Source organism: Sus scrofa, chromosome 14, assembly GCF_054392235.1.
Source record: "Sus scrofa isolate SSC_HxYL_T2T_F1_AM1 chromosome 14, Sscrofa_HxYL_maternal_Yorkshire_Landrace_v2.0, whole genome shotgun sequence".
Lineage (NCBI taxonomy): Eukaryota > Metazoa > Chordata > Mammalia > Artiodactyla > Suidae > Sus > Sus scrofa.
In genome coordinates this window covers 133,493,617-133,516,632 of record NC_139396.1, presented here as the reverse complement: position 1 = coordinate 133,516,632, position 23,016 = coordinate 133,493,617, and the positions used below count along the sequence as shown (strand labels likewise).

Below are 23,016 nucleotides of genomic sequence, written 5' to 3'. Positions count from 1 at the left end.
GAGAAATAAGATTTAGATTGGAATCCCAGCTTTATCACTGTAGCCCTTGATAGTTATCTTAGATAAATTACTTAAATATGCTAAGCCTCATTTTTTTCACCAAAGAGGGTAATACTGTCTACTTCACAAACTTGTTTGAAGAATTAAAAGACATACATTATTTCCCTCTAAAAATAAGAAAACGCCTGGCCACTGAAACACATGTTATCAGAACATAACTAATACATTTTCCAAACACAGACTAATACACCTTTATAGCTGGGACTTGAAAGAACAACCAGCTCAACAGCTTCAACCAAGTGCAAAATTTGTTCCTTGAATGGATCCTACTTTGAACATTATCAGTTATTAAAAAAATTCTTTCTTTTTTTTTTTTTGCTTTTTAGGGCTGCTCCCGCTGCATATGGAAGTTCCCAGGCTAGGGGTCGAATCAGAGCTACACCTACACCACAGCCGCAGCAACTCAGGATCCGAGCAGTCTGCGACATACACCACAGCTCATGGCAATGCCAGATCTTTAACCCACTGAGCAAGGCCAGGGATCGAACCCGCAACCTCATGGTTCCTAGTCAGATTTGTTTCCACTGTGCCACAACGGGAACTCCTATAAAAAACATTCTGAGTACAATTAGAGAAAGGAGAGCATTGGCTGAGTATTAAAGAGGTATTAGGGAATTAGCGTTTATTTTAATAGATGTGATAATATTATTGTGGTTATAGTAAAATGCCCTTAATTTTTTAGAGATGTACAAAGATAAATTGTCACAAAGCCTTTAATTTTAAAATACCACAGGATAAAAAAAGAGGAGACAAATGTGACAAAATGTTAAGGATTCGAATACATGAGTATTCATTATGCCATTTTCCACTTTTTTTATATGTTTGAGGGATTTAACAAGAAAAAATTAAGATTGTCTTTATATTCATCTCACTCTGGATCTAGGGCACATTATCTAATTCTTTAAAAATTGTTGATATCTAATACGCCATTATGTACTTAATTGATCTTACAGTTGTCATTAGGAACATGTAATCCAACAGTCTGGCTACAAGGAAGAATTTGGTGATCAGAGATTTTCAGAAACTGAATATTATATTATTCAGGGATATTAGCTAAATGTTTGCTTACACCTTGTCAACAACTAGGACATTTGACCCTATCCCAGTGCAGCAGCACCAAACTTTGTGTGCCTCACCAGAAATGAGTATCTACAACCGTCACAAAATTTTATACTATGGGGAAGCAAACAAGGAGAAAACTGCTCTTCTTTGAGCTAATTCCTACTAGAAGGTTCCTCAGATACAGTTTTAAATTGCAGCACGAATCTCCCAACCTTAATCAACAAAATTCAACATTTTAATCAAATTATATATTCTTTCCAAGCACCATGTAATAATACTTTCCCCCATACTGTCCTGCCTCCTTTGCTCTTCCTCACTACAGTTCAGTGTTACACTGGTAAATGGATAGATAAATAAATACCTGGCATTACCACAATCCTGCCTTTTGCCTGAAAAAAGAAAAAAAAAATAAACAAGTAAATTTTAATGTCCTTCTCTTAAATGGAATAATAAGGCAGTGAAAACAGAAATAAAATTGTATTAAAATCATTAAATAACTACTAGTATCTAATTTTCAACAGATCTTTTCTTTCTTTGTGATCCTGGGTAAATAAAATGGTTAGCATAATAATTCTTTCTATCCAGAAATGTTTTATTATATTGCTTTTAAGACTTACACTGTTATAAACACAAAGAAAAGGAGAATAAAATATAAATACTGACTAATCACACCACCTTAAGAAAAGCCATTACTGAAAAATATCCCTAATACTAATTCCAAGTTCTTGGTATGCAATGGAATGGAAGTAGCTGAATTTAAAAAGATTATGCTATTATGTATAGCATACTTGTAAATTACTGAAAAAAATCTATTCAAATTATGTATCTTCAATTAAATTATCTAGCTTATTATACAAATTAAAATCACAGGTCCTTTTACTGGATATCAAGTAAAAGAACTGAACTATATGAATTGATTTAATTTCTGATAATTCCAGAAGGATAGGTATTGAGATTTCCCTACTTTTATACTAATTTTTATCCCATTTACTAAATGAATTTTGGTGGTACACTCAGTATCACTGAAAGTCAAAAGGAAACCACCCCTTTACAAATGTATACTCAGTGGAACCACTAGTAGTAAGCAGGTAACAATGATAAGATTAAAAATAACATGTCAGGAATTCCCATCGTGGCACAGCCAAAACGAATCCAACTAGGAACCATGAGGTTGCAGGTTCAATCCCTGGCCTTGCTCAGTGGGTTAAGGATCTGGCGTTGCCATGAACTGTGGTGCAGGTTGCAGACTCGGCTCAGATCTGGTGTTGCTGTGGCTGTGGTATAGGCCGGCAGCTGTAGCTCTGATTCGACCCCTAGCCTGGGAACCTCCATGTGCCAAGAGTGCAGCCCTAAAAAGCAAAAAAACAAAACAAAACAAAACAAAAAAAACAAAAACAAAAAACCAACCGTCAAGTTCGTTAATTTACAGAATAAAACCCTGATCAAATTGATGTATCATGAAAGTGTTTATCAGAAGTCACTTTAATTATTCCTCCATCCATCCAACAAATATTTATTAAGTGCCTACCATGTACCAGACACTGTTGCAGGTATGGGGATAATGTGATTGAAGGGGACCAAAATATATCACTGTGGCACACAATTTTGAGCTAAAGGCACTTGGGTTCCTGAAATTCCTTCCCTGACTAAAATCAGAGCCTCCCAAAAGAAGTGAAAACAAATTAACAGTCATAAATCTCTTCCCTGGGATCAACTCAACAGCACCACACCCAAAGAGACATCATAAAATCCTATCTCCCACCTATTCTTCTAAGGATCCAATAATTTTTCCCAAGTCATTTGTTTTCTCATAAATGCCCCTTCTCCTTCCACTGTTGTCTCTAAATGCCCTCTTCCCCCCACTCCTCTTTACCCATTAAGATGGCACATAAGACCCCAATTCTAAGCATCTCTGAGTCACATCTCTTAGTGAACTCCCAAACACACACACACACACACACACACACCCACACACACACCCACACACACACGGATGATCACAATCCTTTTCTTCTAATCTGTCTTTAGTTAGTTTAATTCACAGGACCTCAAATACTGAACCTAAGAGGGTAAAGAAAAAGTTTTCCCTCCCTGACATGATGAGCAAGAGAAAGTTCCTTCTCTCATGGAGATTACATGTTCAAGGAAAACAGACAACAGACAGGTATATTTATAAAATTTCAGGAAGCAATAAGTACATACAAAGAAAAAAAATAAAGCAATGAAATGAAACAGAGAGTAAAAGGGTAAGGGGTCTATTTCATAAAATTTAATAACTGTTAAGAGAAATAAGTGAAACAAGACTGTTTAGTATCCTCAAAAGAACTAAAGCAAAATACCCACAAAACTAAATATTTACTATCTAGAAAGCTGAAATGATTTTAGGAACAAAAAGTCTTATTTAACTGTTTCTTCCAACTGAAAGCTTTGCGAAACATGGACAAATGTTAAAAGAGATGAATTCTATCACTTTTTTTTGCCTTCCATAAAAAATTATTTAGAACTATATGCTTACCGAAGGCTATCAAAGTGATTTACCAACATAGAGCACTTACTAAGTGTCAGACCTTGTGCTGAAGTAATCCACAACTATTCTAGGATGTAGGCGCTATTATGCTAGCTTTGTAGAGGTGAGGAAACTGAAGTTTAGGCAAATTGTCCAGGGTTATTATTAATAAGTGACAAAACCAGGATTTAAACATAGACATTTCTAATCCCCAATCCTAAGCTTTAACTAGTATACGGCTATGTAATTGCTTCAAAAAAATATAGTTAGTATGATCTCATTTATTTTTTGTCTTTTTAGGGCAGCACCTGTGGCATATGGCAGTTCCCAGGCTAGGGGTCGAATGGGAGCTATAGCTGCTAGCCTACACCACAGCAATGCCAGATCTGAGCCGCATCTGCAACCTACATCACAGCTCACAGCAATGCCAGATCCTTAACCCACTGAGCGAGGCCAGGGACCAAACCCGCAACCTCATGGATACTAGTCAGATTCGTTTCCACCAAGCCATGACAGGAACTCTGAGTGTGATTTCATTTGTATGTAGAATCGAAAAATGTAAAATACAAAGAAGTAGAAAATAGAGTGGTGGTTACCAGGGGTAAGGAGGTGAAGGAAATGGGGAGACAGTGGTTAAAGGGTACAAAGTTGTTACATAGGATGAATAAGTCTAGAGATCTAATGTATAGCATGATGACTATAGTCAATACTACACTCAATACTAACAATTTGCAAAGAGTAGATTTTCAGGTGCTTTCATTACACACATTGCACATACACACACAAGTTAACTATATGAGCAGATTTATATGAGCTTGACTGTAATCAATTCATTCTGTATACATATACCAAAACACCGTGTTGTACACCTTAAATACATATTATTTTTACTTAAAAAAAGTAAAGTTAGGAATTCCCGTTGTGGTGCAGTGGAAGCAAATCCGACTAGGAACCATGAGGTTGTGGATTTGATCCTTGCCCTTCCTTGGTGGGTTAAGGATCTTTAAGGATCTTTCGTTGCCATGAGCTGTGGTGTAGGTGGCAGACGTGGCTCGGATCCCGAGTTGCTGTGGCTCTGGCATAGGACAGCAGCTGTAGCTCCGATTAGACCCGTAGCCTGGGAACCTCCATATGACACAGGTGTGGCCCGAAAAAGCAAAGTAACAATAATAATAATAAAGTGTATAAGAATACTTAACCCATCTCTTCCTGCCAACCAATTAAACTACAAATCTCTCTCTCTCCCTCTCTCTCCCAGATATTCTAAAATGTAACACATGACTATGACAATTACTCTCTACTCCATACTGAGTAACCATTTAAAAATGGAAACATGATTCATCAATTCTTCTGTTTTAAAACCCTTCAGATTCCCCTGTGCACCAAGGATAAAATACAAAGTCTTAAATAGTTTTCAAGGCTCTGGACAGTATTATTCTCTTCACAATGCAACATTATAGTCATTCTTCAATGCCTGAGTAAGTTTTGCTCACTTTTGCTCCTAGGCCTTTGCATATACTACTTCATTTACACAGAACATCCCTCCATTCTCCCTCTCCGCACTCCCTTTTACAGTGATGACTCCTAATCGCCCTTCAAATCAGTAAGACATTGAAGCATGGAGATCTTTTCTTCTGGGAAGCTAACTACTGCCAATCCTGATCTCTCAAATCTGGGGTAAATTTTTCTCCAGTGCGCTCCCACAGTACTTTTATAACACTCTATTAAAACTACCTGCTCTGAAGTTTCTGTTGTGGCTCAGGGAATTAAGAACTCGACATGGTATCTTGAGGATGCAGTTCAATCCCTGGCCTTGCTCAGTGGGTTAAAGATTAGTGTTGCCGAAAACTGTGGTGGAGGTCCCAGGTCGTATCTGGCGTTGCTGTGGCTGTGGCATAGGCCAGCAGCTGTAGCTCTGATTCAACCTCTAGCCTGGGAATTTACATATGCTGTAAGAGTGGCCTTGAAAAGAAAAAAAAATTGCCTCCTCTATAAAAGTGCCTATTGTGCACTAGTTTGTAAAGGCACTGACCACACACACACACACATACCACACACGCTCCTTGGTCACCACCATAGTGCAAATGCTCTGCACCTATTATACACCAATATTGATAAAACCGGTAAGCTCCAGCCTAGAAAAGTTCATCAGATCCTCATGTGAAATTTTTGAAAATTATTTTCATGGCTATATAAAGTAAACATAAGCAGATGCCTACACAAAAAGACTAAATAATATTATTAGTAATAACAGTAATAATAACTACAGACACTAACATGTACTAAAATCTATTGTAAATCAAGCACTCTGCAAAGGCTCTTCCCAAGAGCCCCATCTCTTATACCAATCTCTATCAACACTGAGAAACCCCATAAAGGATTAAACTAATCTCAATTTCACACATGAGGAAACAGAGGCTTAAAGGCTAGTGATCTAGTCAACCTTATATAGCAAGTGTCAAATCTATATCAAATTCAGAACATTCTCATCTCAAAGTCCATACTCACTTAGAATACCTCTGGACTGGTGTCAGAAAAACACAGACATACTACAATTACAAAGCTATCTTCTGACTGTTCAACAAATGATGCTAACTCATATACACAAGGGGAAAATCATGAAAGAGAAAAATATGTTTTCTCCTACCTTGACAGATGGGGAGAGATGAGAGAAGAATACAGTTTTAGCTTTAGAATTCACCCAAAAAGATAATTTTCTCAAATTTTATATGAGAGTATACATAGGCTGACAGTAAGATATAGCTTAATTTATGCAATGCTAATGACAATAAAAGGGTAAAATTTGCTGTGGTTATCTGAATTAGATCAGCTTTTTAGGAATTATCTATAATTTGGCCTTAAGAGCCTCAGTTACTAAAAATGCTCCTGGAATTCCTTTGTGGTACAGCAGGTTAAGGATTCAGCATTGTCACTGCAGCAGCTCAGGTCATTGCTGTGGTGCGGGTTTGATCCCTCACCAGGGAACTTTTATGCTATGGGTGTGGCCAAAAGAAATGCCCATATGAAAGAAATAAAAAGTTATATAAATGTTACTGCCGACATTATATGGCAGTAATATGTTACTACAAAGTCAGTAATTTGAAGTTTTGCAACCTAGCTGAGCCACAGAAAATCAGGAATAGCCACAACAGAGTCTTAGGAAGAAAGGCAAGAAATTGTGAGTACCTGTTCTATAAGTCGCTTTATTAGGGGTAGCCCTTCTAGTGCCGAACTGTCACATCCACTGGTCAATACTCGTTCAAATCCCAAAGTTAGGAGGGTCTCTAGAGCTGCCATTGGATCATGAACCATGTCAAAGGCTGGAACAAATAAAAGTGACTTGAATTCTGAAGAGATATTTCTAATACAGTGCTTTTCCAAAATGTAGTATACACACAGTGTATGCTGGACCTCGTTCATCCTGACTTGCAAGAGTCAACGGTTAAACATTCAGGAAATTTGTAAGCATGGCTGTTACTCCATTGGCAGCTTGAACTCAGTCAAGGTGGAGTATTTAAACTACAGAAATCAACAAATGCTACAAATCAGGCCATTTTTTTTTTTTTTTCCTGAGAACCGGTTTACCAGCACACCACAGTGTGCATACCACCAGCGTGCACGATGATTTTAGATGGTACTCATTTGGATAGATACATTTATTTAAATGCAGATTCAAAGTGAAAAGTTTCCATTTTTCATTAGTTATAAAGTTTCTCCTCAAAATAAATGTACTCAAGATTTTAAGAAAATTATTAAATATATTTGCACAGGTAACACTCAGATATGGTAAAACTGTAAATGTGTTAGGCAAGTGATTCAAATTTGGGAAAGTCTGCTCTAAGGCTTCAGACAAACTGCTTCAACAGAATGAAAACATTACACTCACCATTTCTAGAAAAGGCCTTGGTTCACATTCTCATTGTTAACTAATATTTTATACTAATCACTTTACCCTCATGTACTCAAGACTCATATAAGAGAGTTGTTTATGACAGACTATGTGAAGTATCAACTCCATCCCACTTTTTAAGAGATTTTTCTCCCCCTCACTGAGGAAAGTGGCACTAGGAACCTCAAACAAAACTCTTAGCACTGCCATATGCTACGCAAGTGCTAATCTATGATGGGTTAGCGGTAGACCCTCCTCTTACCCTTCATTGTCTGTAAAAAGCTAAATATACCTCAGAGGATTTTCCTTTTTCTGTGGCAGTACCTTCTCACCAGGGATACACTTCATAGTACTTCATTAAATACAATATAACAATTTAAAATCATGAAAATATTTTTGTTAAATTTATTAAGGGAAAAGAGCAGAAAATCGAAATTATTTTCTTGGTTTTAGATCAGAAAAATAAGCACTGAGAACTGTATCCTATCTCCTAGGATAGACCATGATGGAAAATATAAAAAAAACAGAAAAAGAAAAATACATTCTATAAGATGGGTTTATTTTGAATTATTTATAGTATCAAATTTTAAACTATATTTTTTCAGATAAATGTACACTAATTTAAGTTTTTTCATATATGAAAACTTTTTTTTTTGTTTGTTTGTTTTAGGGCTGCTCCTGCGGCATGTGGAAGTTCCCAGGCTAAGGGTCAAATCCGAGCTGTACCAGCTGGCCTACACCACGGCTACAGCAACACAGGATCCAAGCTGAGTCTGCAACCTACTCCACAGGTCACAGCAATGTTGGATCCTTAACCCACTGAGTGAGGTCAGGGATCGAACCCGAAACCTCATGGTTCCTAGCTGGATTTGTTTCTGCTTCGCCACAACAGGAACTCCTAAAACTTTTTTTTGGCTGACCTCAAAGTTCTAATTTTTAAGTGATCTAACATCTTTTAGTATTGCTAGTATATGAGAAGCATTGCTAAACAGTAAGTCAAGAAAACGGTTTCTGGTGGTATCATTAATTTAAAAGAGAAATAAGGATAACGAATGCTTTATATCTAATTTCTATAAATGGATGCAAATGCCGGTGTCCACTCTCATTCTAATCTTTGGATGTTTACTCAAAAGGACAGAAAAACATTCAATAATTTCTTATGCTTATCAAGTCAAAAAAATTATACTTCTTTACATGTGTAATAACAGTGTCTCTGAAGGCAAAATTCACACTTTTTCCTCTACTTTACCAACGCTAGGTAGAAGTATGTGGAAACTACAACTGTCTGATTTAGAAATACAAAGTTGCTTTTTTTGTGTGCATTTTTAGGGCTGCACCTATGGTACACGGAGGTTTCCAGGCCAGGGGTACAATCAGAGCTGGAGCTGCCCGCCTATGCCACAGCTACAGCAACTCGGGATCCGAGCCACATCTGTGATCTACACCCCAGCTCATGGCAACGTCAGATCCTTAACCCACTGCCTGAGGCCAGGGATCAAACCTGGGTCCTTATGGATACTAGCTGGGTTCATTAACTGCTGAGCCATGAGAGGACATCCCAGAAAGTGTTTTTATGTAAAATTATCAGATACTTTGCAGATATTCTGATGCAGATAAGCTATCAACAATGTAAAATAATTTTATACAAATATAGGGAACATTTGTTCACTGACTGTCCAGCATCTATTTCTTTTTTCCTCCTTCCTAATAGTATCCTATTCTCCACCAGATATCCATCTCGTCTCTGCCCATGAATCTTTGTTTTGTTGTTTTTTGTTTTATTGGTTTTTGCTTTCTATTTTTTTTTTAGGGCCGCACCTGTGGCATATGAAAGAACCCAGGTTAGGGGTCGAATTGCAGCTGCAGCTTCCAGCTTACGCCAGAGCCATGGCAATGCCAGATCTGAGCTGCATCTGCAGCAACACCAGATCCTTAACTCATTGAGCGAGGCCAGGTATTGAACCCGCATCCTTGTGGATACTAATCAGGTATGTAACCCGCTAAGCCACGATGAGAACTCCTCCATGAATTTTATATTCATCTGGGAAAGCTGACCTCACTCCTAGTTCTGGAATGGTCTTGTCTGGCTTAAACCAAGCAGCACATTTCATTTCACTGGCCATGGTGATTTATTCTTTTTGGGACTGCACATGACCTGAGGCAATCTAATAAAAATCAATCTCAGGATTCTTCCTACGAATGCAGTAACAAGGACATGCACCTGTAGGCAATGCTTATTCTCTCCCTCTGTTATATCCCAATATCACCACCTTCTACTTTTAACAACTTTTCATAACTAAGGCTTTGTATTTTCCAGAAATTGTGTATCTCTAAATTTATAACTGTTAGTTCCATGATTACTATTAAAAAAAACAACTGGTGGAGGTTCCCTTGTGGCAAAGCAGATTAAGGATCAGGGCTGTGGCAGCTGTGCCACAGGTCACAACTGTGATGTGAGTTTGACCCCTGGCAAAGGAACTTTCACGTACCAGAAGTGTGGCCAAAAACACAGGAACTTTCACATGCCAGAAGTGTGGCCAAAAATAAAACAAAACAAAAAACTGGTAATACTTTAACACTAGAGAATTGTGTCCACAAAAAGGTTGCAGCATTTGGTGAAATGAGAAAACTGGCACCATTTAACAGAATTTCAATGAACTTCTAAAACTTCACTCACCTCGGTGGAAAGTGACTGGCAGAGGACGGCAAATGGCTGTAAAAAGAAAATCATATAACAACATGAACGAAGAGATCATCACTGATTACTATTTATAGAACTCACCATGTTAGAATTAGGACTTTTTTTAAACTTTCTTCCCCTAAGTGAAGGCAATGAAGTAAAATAATTAAAAAACGGTAGCTTTACAAATTCAAAAGTTATTAATCTCTGCTTTTCATATTAAAAAGAAATAGTCATCTACTCCTTAGAGGCACCAAATAAAAACTGTATGATCTGATAACTATAAGGTCAGCATTACATCTATTACTTACACCTGAGAATCTTCAAGAAATACTTTGGCCTAGTAATATAGGTAGTTTGCTTCTGTCCTCTCTACATCTCCCCATCCTTACCAACTAAACAGCTATTGAAGTTTTTGGTGCTATGATTAAAGGAATCAAGGTAAACTTCCCTTAACCCCTATAGGAACAGTAGCAGAACCCGATCTATAGCAACTGAGGAGAGACAGGAAGGCTATGGCACACATGCTCTCTACTCCAAACACCTAAATAATTACTGTTTAAAATAGGTTAGTATAGAAATTCCCATTGTGGCTCAGCAGGTTAAGAACCCAACTAGTATCCATGAGGATGTGGGTTTGATCCCCAGCCTCACTCAGTCAGCTAAGGATCTGGCGTTTCTGTAAGCTACAGCTTGGATTTGGCATGGCTGTGATGCAGGCCAGAAGCTGCAGTGCCGATTTGACCCCTAGCCTGGGAACTTCCATGTGCTGCAGGTGTAGTCTTAAAAAGAAAAAATTAAACTAAAATAAAATAGGTTAGTATAAGTGCCTGCAGGTATGAATAAAAAGTCAGTTTTGTGTTTTTCCGTACTGGGAGCATTCAATGCAATCATCATTAGAAGTTTTTTGGTATCAGACACAAATTCTTACCCACAAGGGACATGCACAGTTCTTTGTCAATGTGTCCATCTTCAGTCAATGCCCCAAATACCAAACCATCAGCACCATAAAGCTTAGCAAGACGAATGTCAGCCTTCATCACCTCAACTTCACGATCTGAATATAAAAAATCACCTCCACGGGGCCGAATCATCACAAAAACTGGGATCTGAACATACTGTTTCACTACTTGAAGGACACCTGCAATAATAGGGAGCAGACTAATAAAAATTCAAATATGAGCTAAATGCTCAAGGAATTCAATAACATTATTTTACTGGTCTTTTACATTTGCTTTGGTGTATCATTTCTACAAGAAATGAAGAATTGATGGAGTAAACTATAGAAAGTAGATCTAAAGGGAAAGGAGACACTGAGAAGAAAAGTATACATATACTAGAAGTTAAGTAATAAGAAAATCAAGCATTAAAAAAAGCACAATTTAAGAATTCCCTGGTAGCTCAGTGAATTAAGGATCTAGTACTGTCACTGCCGTGGCTTAGGTTGAAGCTGTGGCATGGGCTGTTTGATCCCCAGGCAGGGAACTTCCACATGCGTCAGATACAAACAAAAAGAAAAAAAAAGAACAATTTAGAAATAGAAGGAAGTTACTGCATTTTAAAAGTACTTGTCAGCTAACTCAACAAAAATTCTTTTACTGGAATGTGACATCTGAAAAGGTAATAACTATCGGGCTTTATGTTCTGCCAGTGTATTCCCTGAGATCTAGTTTCTCCTTCTTCCTGATGATTACCTACCATAGAGATGTTTACATAGTTCTAAAGTTTATGACTTCTTAATGGACAAAGTTTTTGTTTTTGTTTTTGTTTGCTTTTTAAGACTGCATCCACAGCATATGCAAGTTCCCAGGCCAGGAGTCAAATCAGAGCTGCAGCTGCCAGCCCATGCTGCAGCCACAGCCACACAGGACCCAAGCCACATCTATGACCTACACCACAGCTCATGGCAACACCAGAGCCTTAGCCACTGAATGAGGCCAAGTGTCCAACCCACATCCTCATGGATACTAGTCGGGTTCGTTGCCACTGAGTGGCAATAGGACTTCCGACAAACATATTTAGCAAAGCCTTTTGTGGTAAGAGATATGGTAAAAGAAAAAAGCTGTACTTACTCATGATTTTATGAGTAGATATATAAATAAAAGTACCCCAATTTGACACAACTTGTGGCTAGTTCAGAAACCCTCAATGGTATAAGATCTGTGGCTGGCACCATTAGTATTTACCCTACATGAATTTACTACTTTTTCCTTGCTACAAGAACCCCGATTCTGCATGGAACAGCAATATGCCCAACACCAAGCAATGAATTATGCATGACTACTGCTGCAAAAAACAGATTGCACTCAAATTACAGATATGTTCTAGGTATTTCATAGAAAGGCCAAGGAATGCCCTTCTTTATTTTAGTGAGAAGAGTCCAAAAGGCCACTGTAGATATTGCACATATAAACCTCTTATAGTAAATAATGCTATCATCCACCTTAGAGTAAAATATAGAAGTCAAGAATTCATATAGGAACTTCTGCTTTTGACCAAGACAGAGTAACAGAAACTGGATTAATCCTTCCACCTATAAAACCAAAAAAACAGACAAAATATATGAAACAATGGGCTGCAAGAAAGGATAATGATGCCTGAAAGACAGGAAACAAATGAGGTGGGCTCTCTGAATGCCCCAGATTACTATCTTGAGAGTTTTCTAGGCCACAGAATAGGGAGGGGGAACCCTGAGAATTCTCTGAGTTGAGGAGACAAAGCTGAGAGTCCAAGGAGACCAAATGGCTCAGCTCACAGGAGAGAATAGCAGGGCAGAGAGGAGAACCCTAGAGATCTGCAGAGATTCCTCCTGCTCCTCGGCCCCAGCCCCCAATAATATGCATCTGAGAACTGACTGGCATTTGCATGCAAGCCAACTACACAAGGCCATGGAAAGATTCACTGAAAAAAATTAGAAGTAAGAGTGACTATCATTTATACCAGGCCAAGAATAAGGCATGTTCCTACCTGCCAGACAGGAAAATTTCAAGATGTCATGGGGCACTGGGTAGAGTACACAGAGCATCTTGCCTCAGTACTACCCAATAAAGTAAAATTCATAAAGTTTTGCACAGAATGAAAATTAACAGCCAAGAAAATAAGATGCATCATGAGACAATAAATCAAACAAAACCAACCTAGAACTGACACAGATGTTAGATTTAAAAGCCAAGTCATTAAAATAGCTAGTATAACTTTATTTGTTCAAAAAAGTTAAAAAGCAACATGAGCAATATAACAACAAACTCATATCTAGGGATGAAAACTACAATGTGTGGGATGAAAAAATACACTGGGCAGGATTAGCAGAAATTAGACATTGCAGAGAAAAGATTAGTAAACTTGAAAATAAAGAAATAGGGGCTACTGAAAGTGAAACAGAGAAAAAGATTTTTTTAAAAAGTAGTATGGAGTTCTGGTTGTGGCACAGTGAGTGAAGGATCCAGCATTGCTGCAGCTGGATCCTCCATACACTGTGGGTACAACCAAAAAAGAAAAAAAAGAAAAAAAAAAAAAGGGTAGTTCATCAGTAAGTTGAGGAATAACTTCAAGCAGCCTAATATAAGTTAACAGAAGTCTCTGAGCCAGTGGAGGACAGTGAATGCTGAACATTTTCCAAATGTGATGGAAAGTACACACAAACATGTCCAAGAAACATGAAGAAAACTACATTCAGGTATTTCATAATCAAATTGTTCAAAACCAAAAATAAAGGAACAAATTCTTAAAAACAACAAGAGAATAGAGACAAATTACACAGAAAAGAACAAAGGTTTAGACGACAGTAGGATTCCTGTGAGAAACAATATAATCAAGAAGATAACAATGGAGAAGCATCTTTAAAGTCCTGAAAGAATAAAACTGCCAACCTAGAATTCTATACCCAGTAAAAATATCTTCCAAAAAAATGGGGAAAGATATACAAAAGCTGAAAGAATTCATCACCAGCACACTTGCACTACAAAAAAATGTTAAAAAAATGACTTCAGGCAGAAGAAAAAGGAAACCAGGCAAAAATATAAATCTATATAAAGGAAGAGCACCAGAAATGGTAACTACATGTGGGTAAATATAATTGTCTTATTATTTAAATTTCTTTACAAGATAATTGACTCTTTAAGAAAAATAACAACAAAGCAGTATCAAATTTTTTTTTTGTCTTTTTGTCTTTTTTTTGTCTTTTTTTTTTGTCTTTTGTCGTTGTTGTTGTTGCTATTTCTTGGGCCGCTCCCACGGCATATGGAGGTTCCCAGGCTAGGGGTCCAATCGGAGCTGTAGCCACCAGCCTACGCCAGAGCCATAGCAACGTGGGATCCGAGCCGCGTCTGCAACCTACACCACAGCTCACGGCAACGCCAGATTGTTAACCCACTGAGCAAGGGCAGGGACCGAACCCGCAACCTCATGGTTCCTAGTCGGATTCGTTAACCACTGCGCCACGATGGGAACTCCAGTATCAAATTTTTAACATAGGTAAAAGCAAAATGTATAATGACTACACAAAGACTAATGTCCTTGACATTACTGCAGAGCTTATGAACCAACACTAACAGTAACTTATTCTCAATTTTTTGATATATAAGAAAAAAAGATCTATTTGATCACATCTCAGATAGTCAAGTTTATTTGCAACCATAAAATTTCTAACTAATATCAAATCCATGGCATAGTTAACATGTTAGTAACTTTAGTAAAGGATCCCAATGAAACAAATTATGTCTCCAAACTCTAAAAACTCCTTTGGTAAATCCAAAAAATGGATACTCCAAACAGTCTCTGACATAAACGACAGCAACATCTCCTCAGATCCACCTCTTAAGAGTAATGACAATAAAAACAAAAATAAACAAATGGGACCTAATCAAACTTAAAAGTTCCTGCACAGCAAAGGAAATCCTAAACAAAACAAAAAGACAACCCACAGAATGGGAGAAAATCTTTGCAAATGAATCAACTGACAAGGGATTCATCTCCAAAATTTATAAACACCTTCTGCAGCTCCATACCAAAAAAACAAACAACCCTATCAGAAAATGGGCAGGAGTTCCCGTCGTGGCGCAGTGGTTAACGAATCCGACTAGGAACCATGAGGTTGCGGGTTCAATCCCTGCCCTTGCTCAGTGGGTTAACGATCCGGCGTTGCCGTGAGCTGTGGTGTAGGTTGCAGACGCAGCTCGGATCCCACGTTGCTGTGGCTCTGGCGTAGGCCGGTGGCTATAGCTCCGATTGGACCCCTAGCCTGGGAACCTCCATATGCCGTGGGAGCGGCCCAAGAAATAGCAACAATAACAACAACAACAACAACAAAAAGACAAAATAGACAAAAAAAAAAAAAAAAAAAAGAAAGAAAATGGGCAGAAGATCTAAACAGACAGTTCTCCAAAGAAGACATGCAGATGGCCAAGAAACACATGAAAAGATGTTCAACGTCACTCATTATTAGAGAAATGCAAATCAAAACCACTATGAGGTACTACCTTATCCCAGCCAGAATGGCCATCATCAAAAAGTCTACAAACAATAAGAGCTGGCGAGGATGTGGAGAAAAAGGAACCCTATTACACTGTTGGTGGGATTGTAAATTGCTGCAACCACTGTGGACAACAGTATGGAGATTCCTCAGAAAACTAAAAACAGAACTACCATTTGATCCAGCAACCCCACTCCTGGGCATCTACCCAGAGAAAACCATGACTCGCAAAAAAGAGACACATGTACTCCAACGTTCACTGCAGTACTCTTTTCAATAGCCAAGACATGGAAACAACCTAAATGTCCATCAACAGAGGAATGGATCAATAAGATGGGGTTAAAAAAAAAAAAAAAAAAAAAAAATTGGAGTTCCCGTCGTGGCGCAATGGTTAACGAATCCGACTAGGAACCATGAGGTTGCGGGTTCGATCCCTGCCCTTGCTCAGTGGGTCAAGGTTCTGGCGTTGCCATGAGCTGTGGTGTAGGTCGCGGACGCGGCTCGGATCCTGTGTTGCTGTGGCTCTGGTGTAGGCTGGCAGCTACAGCTCCGATTCGACCCCTAGCCCGGGAACCTCCATATGCCACAGGAGCGGCCCAAGAAATGGCAAAAAGACAAAAAAAAAAAAAAGAAGATGGGGTACATATACACAATGGAATATTACTCAGCCATTAAAATGAACGAAATACCAGCATTTTTAGCAACATGGACGGACCTAGAAATTATCATGCTACGTGAAGTCATCCATACAATGAGACACCAACATCAAATGCTTTCACTAATATGTAGAATCTGAAAAAAGGACAGACTGAACTTTACAGAACAGATGCTGACTCACAGACATTGCAAAACTCATGGTCTCTGGAGGAGACAATTTAGGGGGTTGGGGGGATGTGCTTGGGTTGTGGGATGGAAATCCTGTAAAATTGGATTGTGACGATCATTATACAACTACAGATGTGATAAAAACAAACAAACAAATAAACAAAAACAAAAAATGGATATTTACCCATGCTGGGTGTGGTTCCTCCTTCCAATAAGCCAGAACATAATTCAATGCGACCGGCACCTGTAATAAAAAAGTATTGCTCAGCAGAATAAATTTTTTAAATTAAAAAAATTAAGAACAATTTTGAAAAGCATGGCTCAAAAGTTATTGTTCAAAATAAAGTCTTTATTAAACAGCAACCTGAACATTTTTTCCTTAATATAGAACAAAGAGCCTTAGAAACTGAGAGAAATCAAATTATAAAACCAGAGTAAAACTCTATTTTTAAACACAACTATATTCTGCAACCTATATTGTGCTACTGGTAGCCAAATTTAAAAATTAATTCAAGGAGTTCCCATCGTGGGGCAGCAGAAATGAATCCAACTAGGAACTAAGAGGTTTCGGCTTCAGAAACCTGGCCTTGCTCAGTGGGTTAAGGATCTGGCGTTGAAGTGAGCTGTGGTATAGATTGAAGGCTCAGGTCCCACGTTCCTGTGGCTGTGGTGTAGGCTGGCAGCCTTAGCTCCAATTGGACCCCTAGCCTGGGAACCTCCATATGTCACAAGTGTGGCCCTAAAAAGCAAAAATAAATAAATAAATAAATATAAAAATTAATTCAAGTTAAGCTAGATCTCTTGAAATTTTGTATTATAAGGTTGCCTCTCTATGCACAAGTTAGAGATTTAGAATAAAGAAGTTTCTGGACTCACCACTGTGGAATGCTGACTCAATAGAGGATTGATTTAAAAAAAAAAAATACAGCAATCTTTTCCAAGAACGTCTTTATTATTCTTAGCTTTAAAAGAAGCCCGTTATTTTTAAGTAGCTTAAATAAAGATAATTTTAAGATTGAGAAAATGCTGAAAGCAAAAGAACTATCAGGAGTTCCCATCGTGGCACAGTGGTTAACGAATCCGACTAGGAACCATGAGGTTGCGGGTTTGGTCCCTGCCCTTGCTCAGTGGGTTAACAATCCGGCATTGCTGTGAGCTGTGCTGTGGTATAGGTTGCAGACGCAGCTCGGATCCCACGTTGCTGTGGCTCTGGCGTAGGCCGGTGGCTACAGCTCCGATTCAACCCCTAGCCTGGGAACCTCCATATGCCGCGGAAGCGGCCCAAGAAATAGCAAAAAGACCAAAAAAAAAAAAAAAAAAAAGAACCATCAGACTGACTATAGGGTGGTCACATCAAAAGGCCTCAAGAGGCAGCTTGAAGAGGCTTCTACTAGCTAATGAGCATCAATAAGATGTTTTGAGCATCAACAAGAATAACTACATTGGATTAAAACACATCAAATATATCTGAATGGTTCATAATAATAAAACAATAATACACTGGAGGATATAGAGAACAAACCCATTATCCCCAAAATCAGTAAACAAGGAAAAAGAAGCAAGCATTTGGAATTCCTGCATGGCACAGTGGGTTAAGAACCCTACTGCAGTGGCTTGGGATGGATCTCCAGATTGGTGAGGTGGGTTAAAGGATTCAGTGTTGCCCTAACTGAGCTTGGATTAAATCCCTGGCCTGGGAACTTCTGCATGCCTCAGATGTGGCCATTAAAAAAAAAAGGCAAACGAAACAACAACAACGACGACAAAGGAGATCCTGTTGTGGCTCAGCGGAACCGAATCTGACTAGGAGCCATGAGGTTGCGGGCTCGATCCCTGGCCTCATTCAGTGGGTTAAGGATCCAGCATTGCCATGAGCTGTGATGTAGGTTGCAGACGAAGCTCAGATCCTACATTGCTGTGAGCTGTGGTATAGGTCGCAGACATGGCTTGGATCCCGAGTTGCTGTGGCTCTGGCGTAGACTGGCGGCTCCAGCTCTGATTCGACCCCTAGCCTGGGAACCTCCATATGCCACAGGTTCCGCACTAAAAAAGACAAAAAAAAAAAAAAAAAAAAAAAAGTTGGTTAGTGAGCACTATTATGGACACTTGAGTTAAAATGTAACCTACTGAAGGAGTAAACTAGAAGAGCATAGTTTTCCACTATGTTTTCTAGTTGGTTGTTTGTTGTCAAAAGGATTACTGAGATCCTAAGAGATCACAGAGGCTCCCAAGGTCAGTTCACAAGGATTCATTTCCAAACTCTTAAAAAAGACTGCCAACTGTATTCATTCTCTAATTTCTCTTACCTCCTCTTTCTGCATTTACAGCTGACTCCACTGAATCAACACACACTTCCATGAGAAATCCATTTGCTGCCCCTAAAATACAAAGAGAATAATGCAATTTCATGATGGTAACTATCCACCCAAACCAAGCCACCACAAATATTTTATATTTTGCTGCCAAAATCCAAATGTTCAATGATAGGGAAGTAGATAAGCACACTAGGGCTTATATATGCAATAAAATACCATATTAATTGTTAAGTTGGAGTTCCATTGTGGCGCAGCAGAAATGAATCTGACTAGGAACCATGAGGTTGAGGGTTCAATCCCTGGCCTTGCTCAGTGGGTGAAGAATCCAGCATTGCCGTGAGCTGTGGTGTAGGATGCAGACGCAGCTCGGATCCGGCAATGCTGTGAGCTGTGGTATAGGTTGCAGGTGCAGCTCGGATCCTGAGTTGCTATGGCTGTGATGTAGACAGGTGGCTACAGCTCCAATTCAACCCATAGCCTGGGAACCTCCATATGCCATGGGTTTGGCCCTTAAAAAAAAGCAAAAAAACCACAAAACATTAAATTGATTTTTCAGGACTGTGAAGTAAAAAACACAGACATATGTATATGAAATTATACTAAAGAATACATACACTGAATGCCAAGGTAATCTTCCTAAAACACAGACCTCATCATCACATTCCAGGTCAAGATTCTTTCAATACTTCTCAATGCCTGAATATGTTTATTTATAAGGCACATATATCTTTAAGAGCAGGGGTGGATTTCAAATCCTCACCCCACAACTTATTTGTTTGATTCTAGATGACTTATTTGTGCAATCCTAGAGAAGTTACTTAGCCTAAGTTTTCTTTTTTCTTTTTTGCTTTTTAGGGCCACACCTGCGGCATATGGAGGTTCCCAGGCTAGGGGGTCCAATCGGAGCTGTAGTTGCCAGCCTACACCAAAGCCACAGCAACTTGGGATCTGAGCCACATCTGCGACCTACACCACAACTCACGACAACGCCGGATCCTTCACCCACTGAGAAAGGCCAGGGATCGAACCCACCTCCTCATGGGTACTAGTCAGATTCATTAACCACTGAGCTACGATGGGAACTCCTAGCCTAAGTTTTCTATAAAACCTACCTATCTCACAGTAGTGAGAATAAAATGAGATAGTTCATGTAAAGTGGATTGTACCCACTAAGTGTAGAAAAAGTATTGGTTATCATTATTTAACTATACATTTCTTCCTCTATATGCCCCCAGTTCCCCCAGTCTCCATCCCTGTTCCTGTTTATGCCATCTCCTCAATCCACAGTCCTTCCAGCTCTATCTTCAAATGCTAAAATCTTCCAAGGTTCATGTCAAATCACATTCCCGTATTTCCTCTCTCCCAAAGCAGGAAATTGTATCTCCCTTTTCTGAGCTCATATAACTCTAAAATAAACTTTATGTTCCTCTTTAAAACACTAACTGTGTCTTATTTTCTCTTATTATTATTTATGTAGATGGATGTCTGATCATTCTTACTTGACCTAAAGTTCCTAAGTAAGGCCTTTATGTGAGAAATCTTTATTATTACTCCCAGTAAGCACACTGTCTACCATAGCACACAATGGTCCCATAAAGATTTACCAAAGGTTGGAAGTGCCCATTGTGGCTCAGCGGTAATGAATCCAACTAGTATCCATGAGGATGTGGGTTCAACCCCTGGCCGCACTCAGTGGGTCAGGGATCTGGCATTGCTGTAGCTGTGTAGGCCAGCAGCTGTAGCTCTGATTCAACCCTTAGCCTGGGAACTTCCATATGCTGCAGGTGCAGCCCTAAAAACCAAAAAAAAAAAAAAAAAAAAAAAAAAGATTTACTAAAGGTTGAATAATTATAAATTCATAAATATAACTTCATGTATTTACACTCAAGAGTGCGATGAAAACAGAGTTCTGATTTTTTTCTATAAGCTAAGCATATACTTAAAAAAAAATTAGGAATACTGAAATCATACTTCACACAATAATACCTAAAAGAATGTTCTCTACAACTAACAATGTTGACTATCAGGTGGTAGGATTTGAAATTACTTTTTTTTTCTTTTTAAGGCTGCATCTGTGGCATATGGAAGTTCCAGGGCTAGGGATCAAATAGGAGCTGCAGCTGCCAGTCTACACCGCTGCCACGGCAATGCAGGATCCAAGCTTCATCTGCAAACTTGCCTGCAGCTTGTAGTTACACCGGACCCTTAACCTACTTAAGAGAGGCCAGGGATCGAACCCGCATCTTCAGGAACATACTATGTCGGGTTCTTAACACACTGAGCCACAATAGGAACTCCTGAAATTACTTTTACTTTTCTATAGTGCTTGACTTTTTTCTATCCAATGTTGGGCTTTTATGTTTTTTAAATCAATTTTTAATTCAAAAAACAAAAATCTATTACCTGCTAACATGAAACTGAAACTGCTTAATTTATTTAAAAGACTATCAGTTTCAAAATGTGCAGTTGAGTGATACTCTGTTCTTAACCAACAGCACTGCACTAGTTCCATGGGTTTCCTGATAGCCACCCACACCAGCTATCAGATCAGTCTCACTGGACAAAGCTGCAGAGGCACCATTTGCCCCACACTGAAGACTTTGGCTTCAAGAGGGTGGGGATGCACACCAAAGACTATGAAAAAAGGCAGAGTTAACGTAGCTGTCCTACAAAAGGAAGCTCTTTGTAGGGATCAAAGAAGAGGACATTTGTTTGGAGCAGCAGTTCACAAAGTGTGGTAGACCAGTTAGCTACGGACTAGGGGCCACCAAGACACTTTCAGAGTGTGCAGTGGAAATTATTTACATAATAATGCTAAGATTTTATTTGCCTTTTTCACTTTCATTCTCTCACAAGTGGAGTGGAGTTTCTGGAGGTAACCTGAATGCAGGAGCAGGTATGAGAATTCCATTAAGCCAGATATTAAAGAGATCTGCAAAAACACAAAACATTGGCACTTTTCTCACTCAATAGTCTTTGTTTAGGAAAGCTGTGATTTTTTTCATAAAAAAAAATTTATTTGTGCTAATATGTAATGGATTTATTATGTTTTTTCAGTTAACATTTAAAAAAATTCCTGTTTTAATTTCTAATATGGCCCACAACGTTGTAAATCTACTATATTTCAATTAAAAATTAAATTTAAAAATTTCTGTAGTTTCTGCCATGGTTAAGAATCTAAACACAGGGGGCTGGGGTGGCTGTGGAGGCGTGGGTTCAATACCTGCCCTGGGGCAGTGGTTGCCTCAGCTCCCAAGTAGTTCACATCTGCAGTTCCCAGTCTACACCGGCCCGGGAAATTCCATATGCTGTGGTTGTGGCCATAAAAAATGATTTAAAAAGTTCTAACATGGCCATTACCGATAATAAATACAAGGTCTCAATTTTCTAGGAGGGTAAAGGAGTCCTGAGACCCAAAAGTTTGACAACAACTGGTTTGGAGGAACCAAGAGTTCATGTAGGAGGCAGGCAGGGACCTGGCAAATTTCCTAGCACCTGCCAAGCCATCCCACGCTGGCGCGGCAGGAAGAACTTGGGACTTGCGGCAGCCAAGCTCTACCACTTGGTAGCGGTGTCGCTTTAGAGACAATCCCCGCCTCCGCTGCAGCAGCTACAGGTTATTAAGCGGTCCCCACAGGTAAGGCACTGAGCTCGGCGCTCGATATCGAACCATCACAGCAACGGGGTAACGGAGGCAACGGTATCCTCGTGTGAATGGGAAACGCGAGGCGGAGAGAAGTTAACAAAATTGAACACGGTCGCATGACGAGACGCGGTAGCTCCGGGATTCGAACCCACACATCTAGTTCCAGAGCCAGGCCGCTCTCCCCGCCAGCGCCCCGGTTTCCACACATTTCCAAGAGCACGAGAAACTATTGCCAGAGAAGTCGCAATTAATCCACGGGCCAGACCCCCAGCCAGCCCGGCCCACACCCAAAAGCGAACTCAGGGACAGCCCTTTCCCCGCCCCCTTTCGCACCGGCCTTCCCGGAGGGTATCCGCGCCCGTTTCCGCTCCGAGGAGGCCCCCTGCCTCTTCATGCTCCACGGGTTCCTCCCTCGCGCGTCTACCGTTCCCACTCGAAAGTCTGGGTCCCGGCGCGCGACTGGAGAAGCGCGTCCTTACGGCTGCGCGCACCCCTGCGCGTCACCGACGCCCACGCCCCAGCAGCCCCCGCGAGAGCCCTGTCGCTAGCGCAGGCGCAGTCTC

At 39.6% G+C, this 23,016-nt stretch overlaps 1 protein-coding gene across 20 annotated transcripts in view; it reads right to left on the bottom strand.

The window, feature by feature from the left end:
• The window catches only part of CUTC (cutC copper transporter), a 32,862-nt gene extending 9,904 nt beyond the window's left edge, over positions 1–22,958 (bottom strand). For 7 of the 20 annotated variants that reach the window (XM_084995075.1, XM_084995076.1, XM_084995078.1 and 4 more), the window contains exons 1-7: positions 22,787–22,958; positions 18,799–18,870; positions 16,677–16,736; positions 11,129–11,338; positions 10,195–10,230; positions 6,815–6,948; positions 1,484–1,511 (exon numbers count right to left, since the gene is read on the bottom strand). In XM_084995075.1, coding sequence (XP_084851201.1) covers positions 1,484–1,511; positions 6,815–6,948; positions 10,195–10,230; positions 11,129–11,338; positions 16,677–16,736; positions 18,799–18,870; positions 22,787–22,847 — 601 coding nt within the window. In that variant the 5' untranslated portion in view covers positions 22,848–22,958. Of the gene's footprint in view, positions 1–1,483; positions 2,279–4,574; positions 6,949–10,194; positions 10,231–11,128; positions 11,339–16,676; positions 16,737–18,798; positions 18,871–21,637; positions 21,740–22,786 lie in introns of all 20 variants that reach the window. The other 13 variants (XM_084995083.1, XM_084995084.1, XM_084995081.1 and 10 more) reach the window with 7 other exon arrangements.
• Between the last annotated feature and the right edge of the window lie 58 nt (positions 22,959–23,016).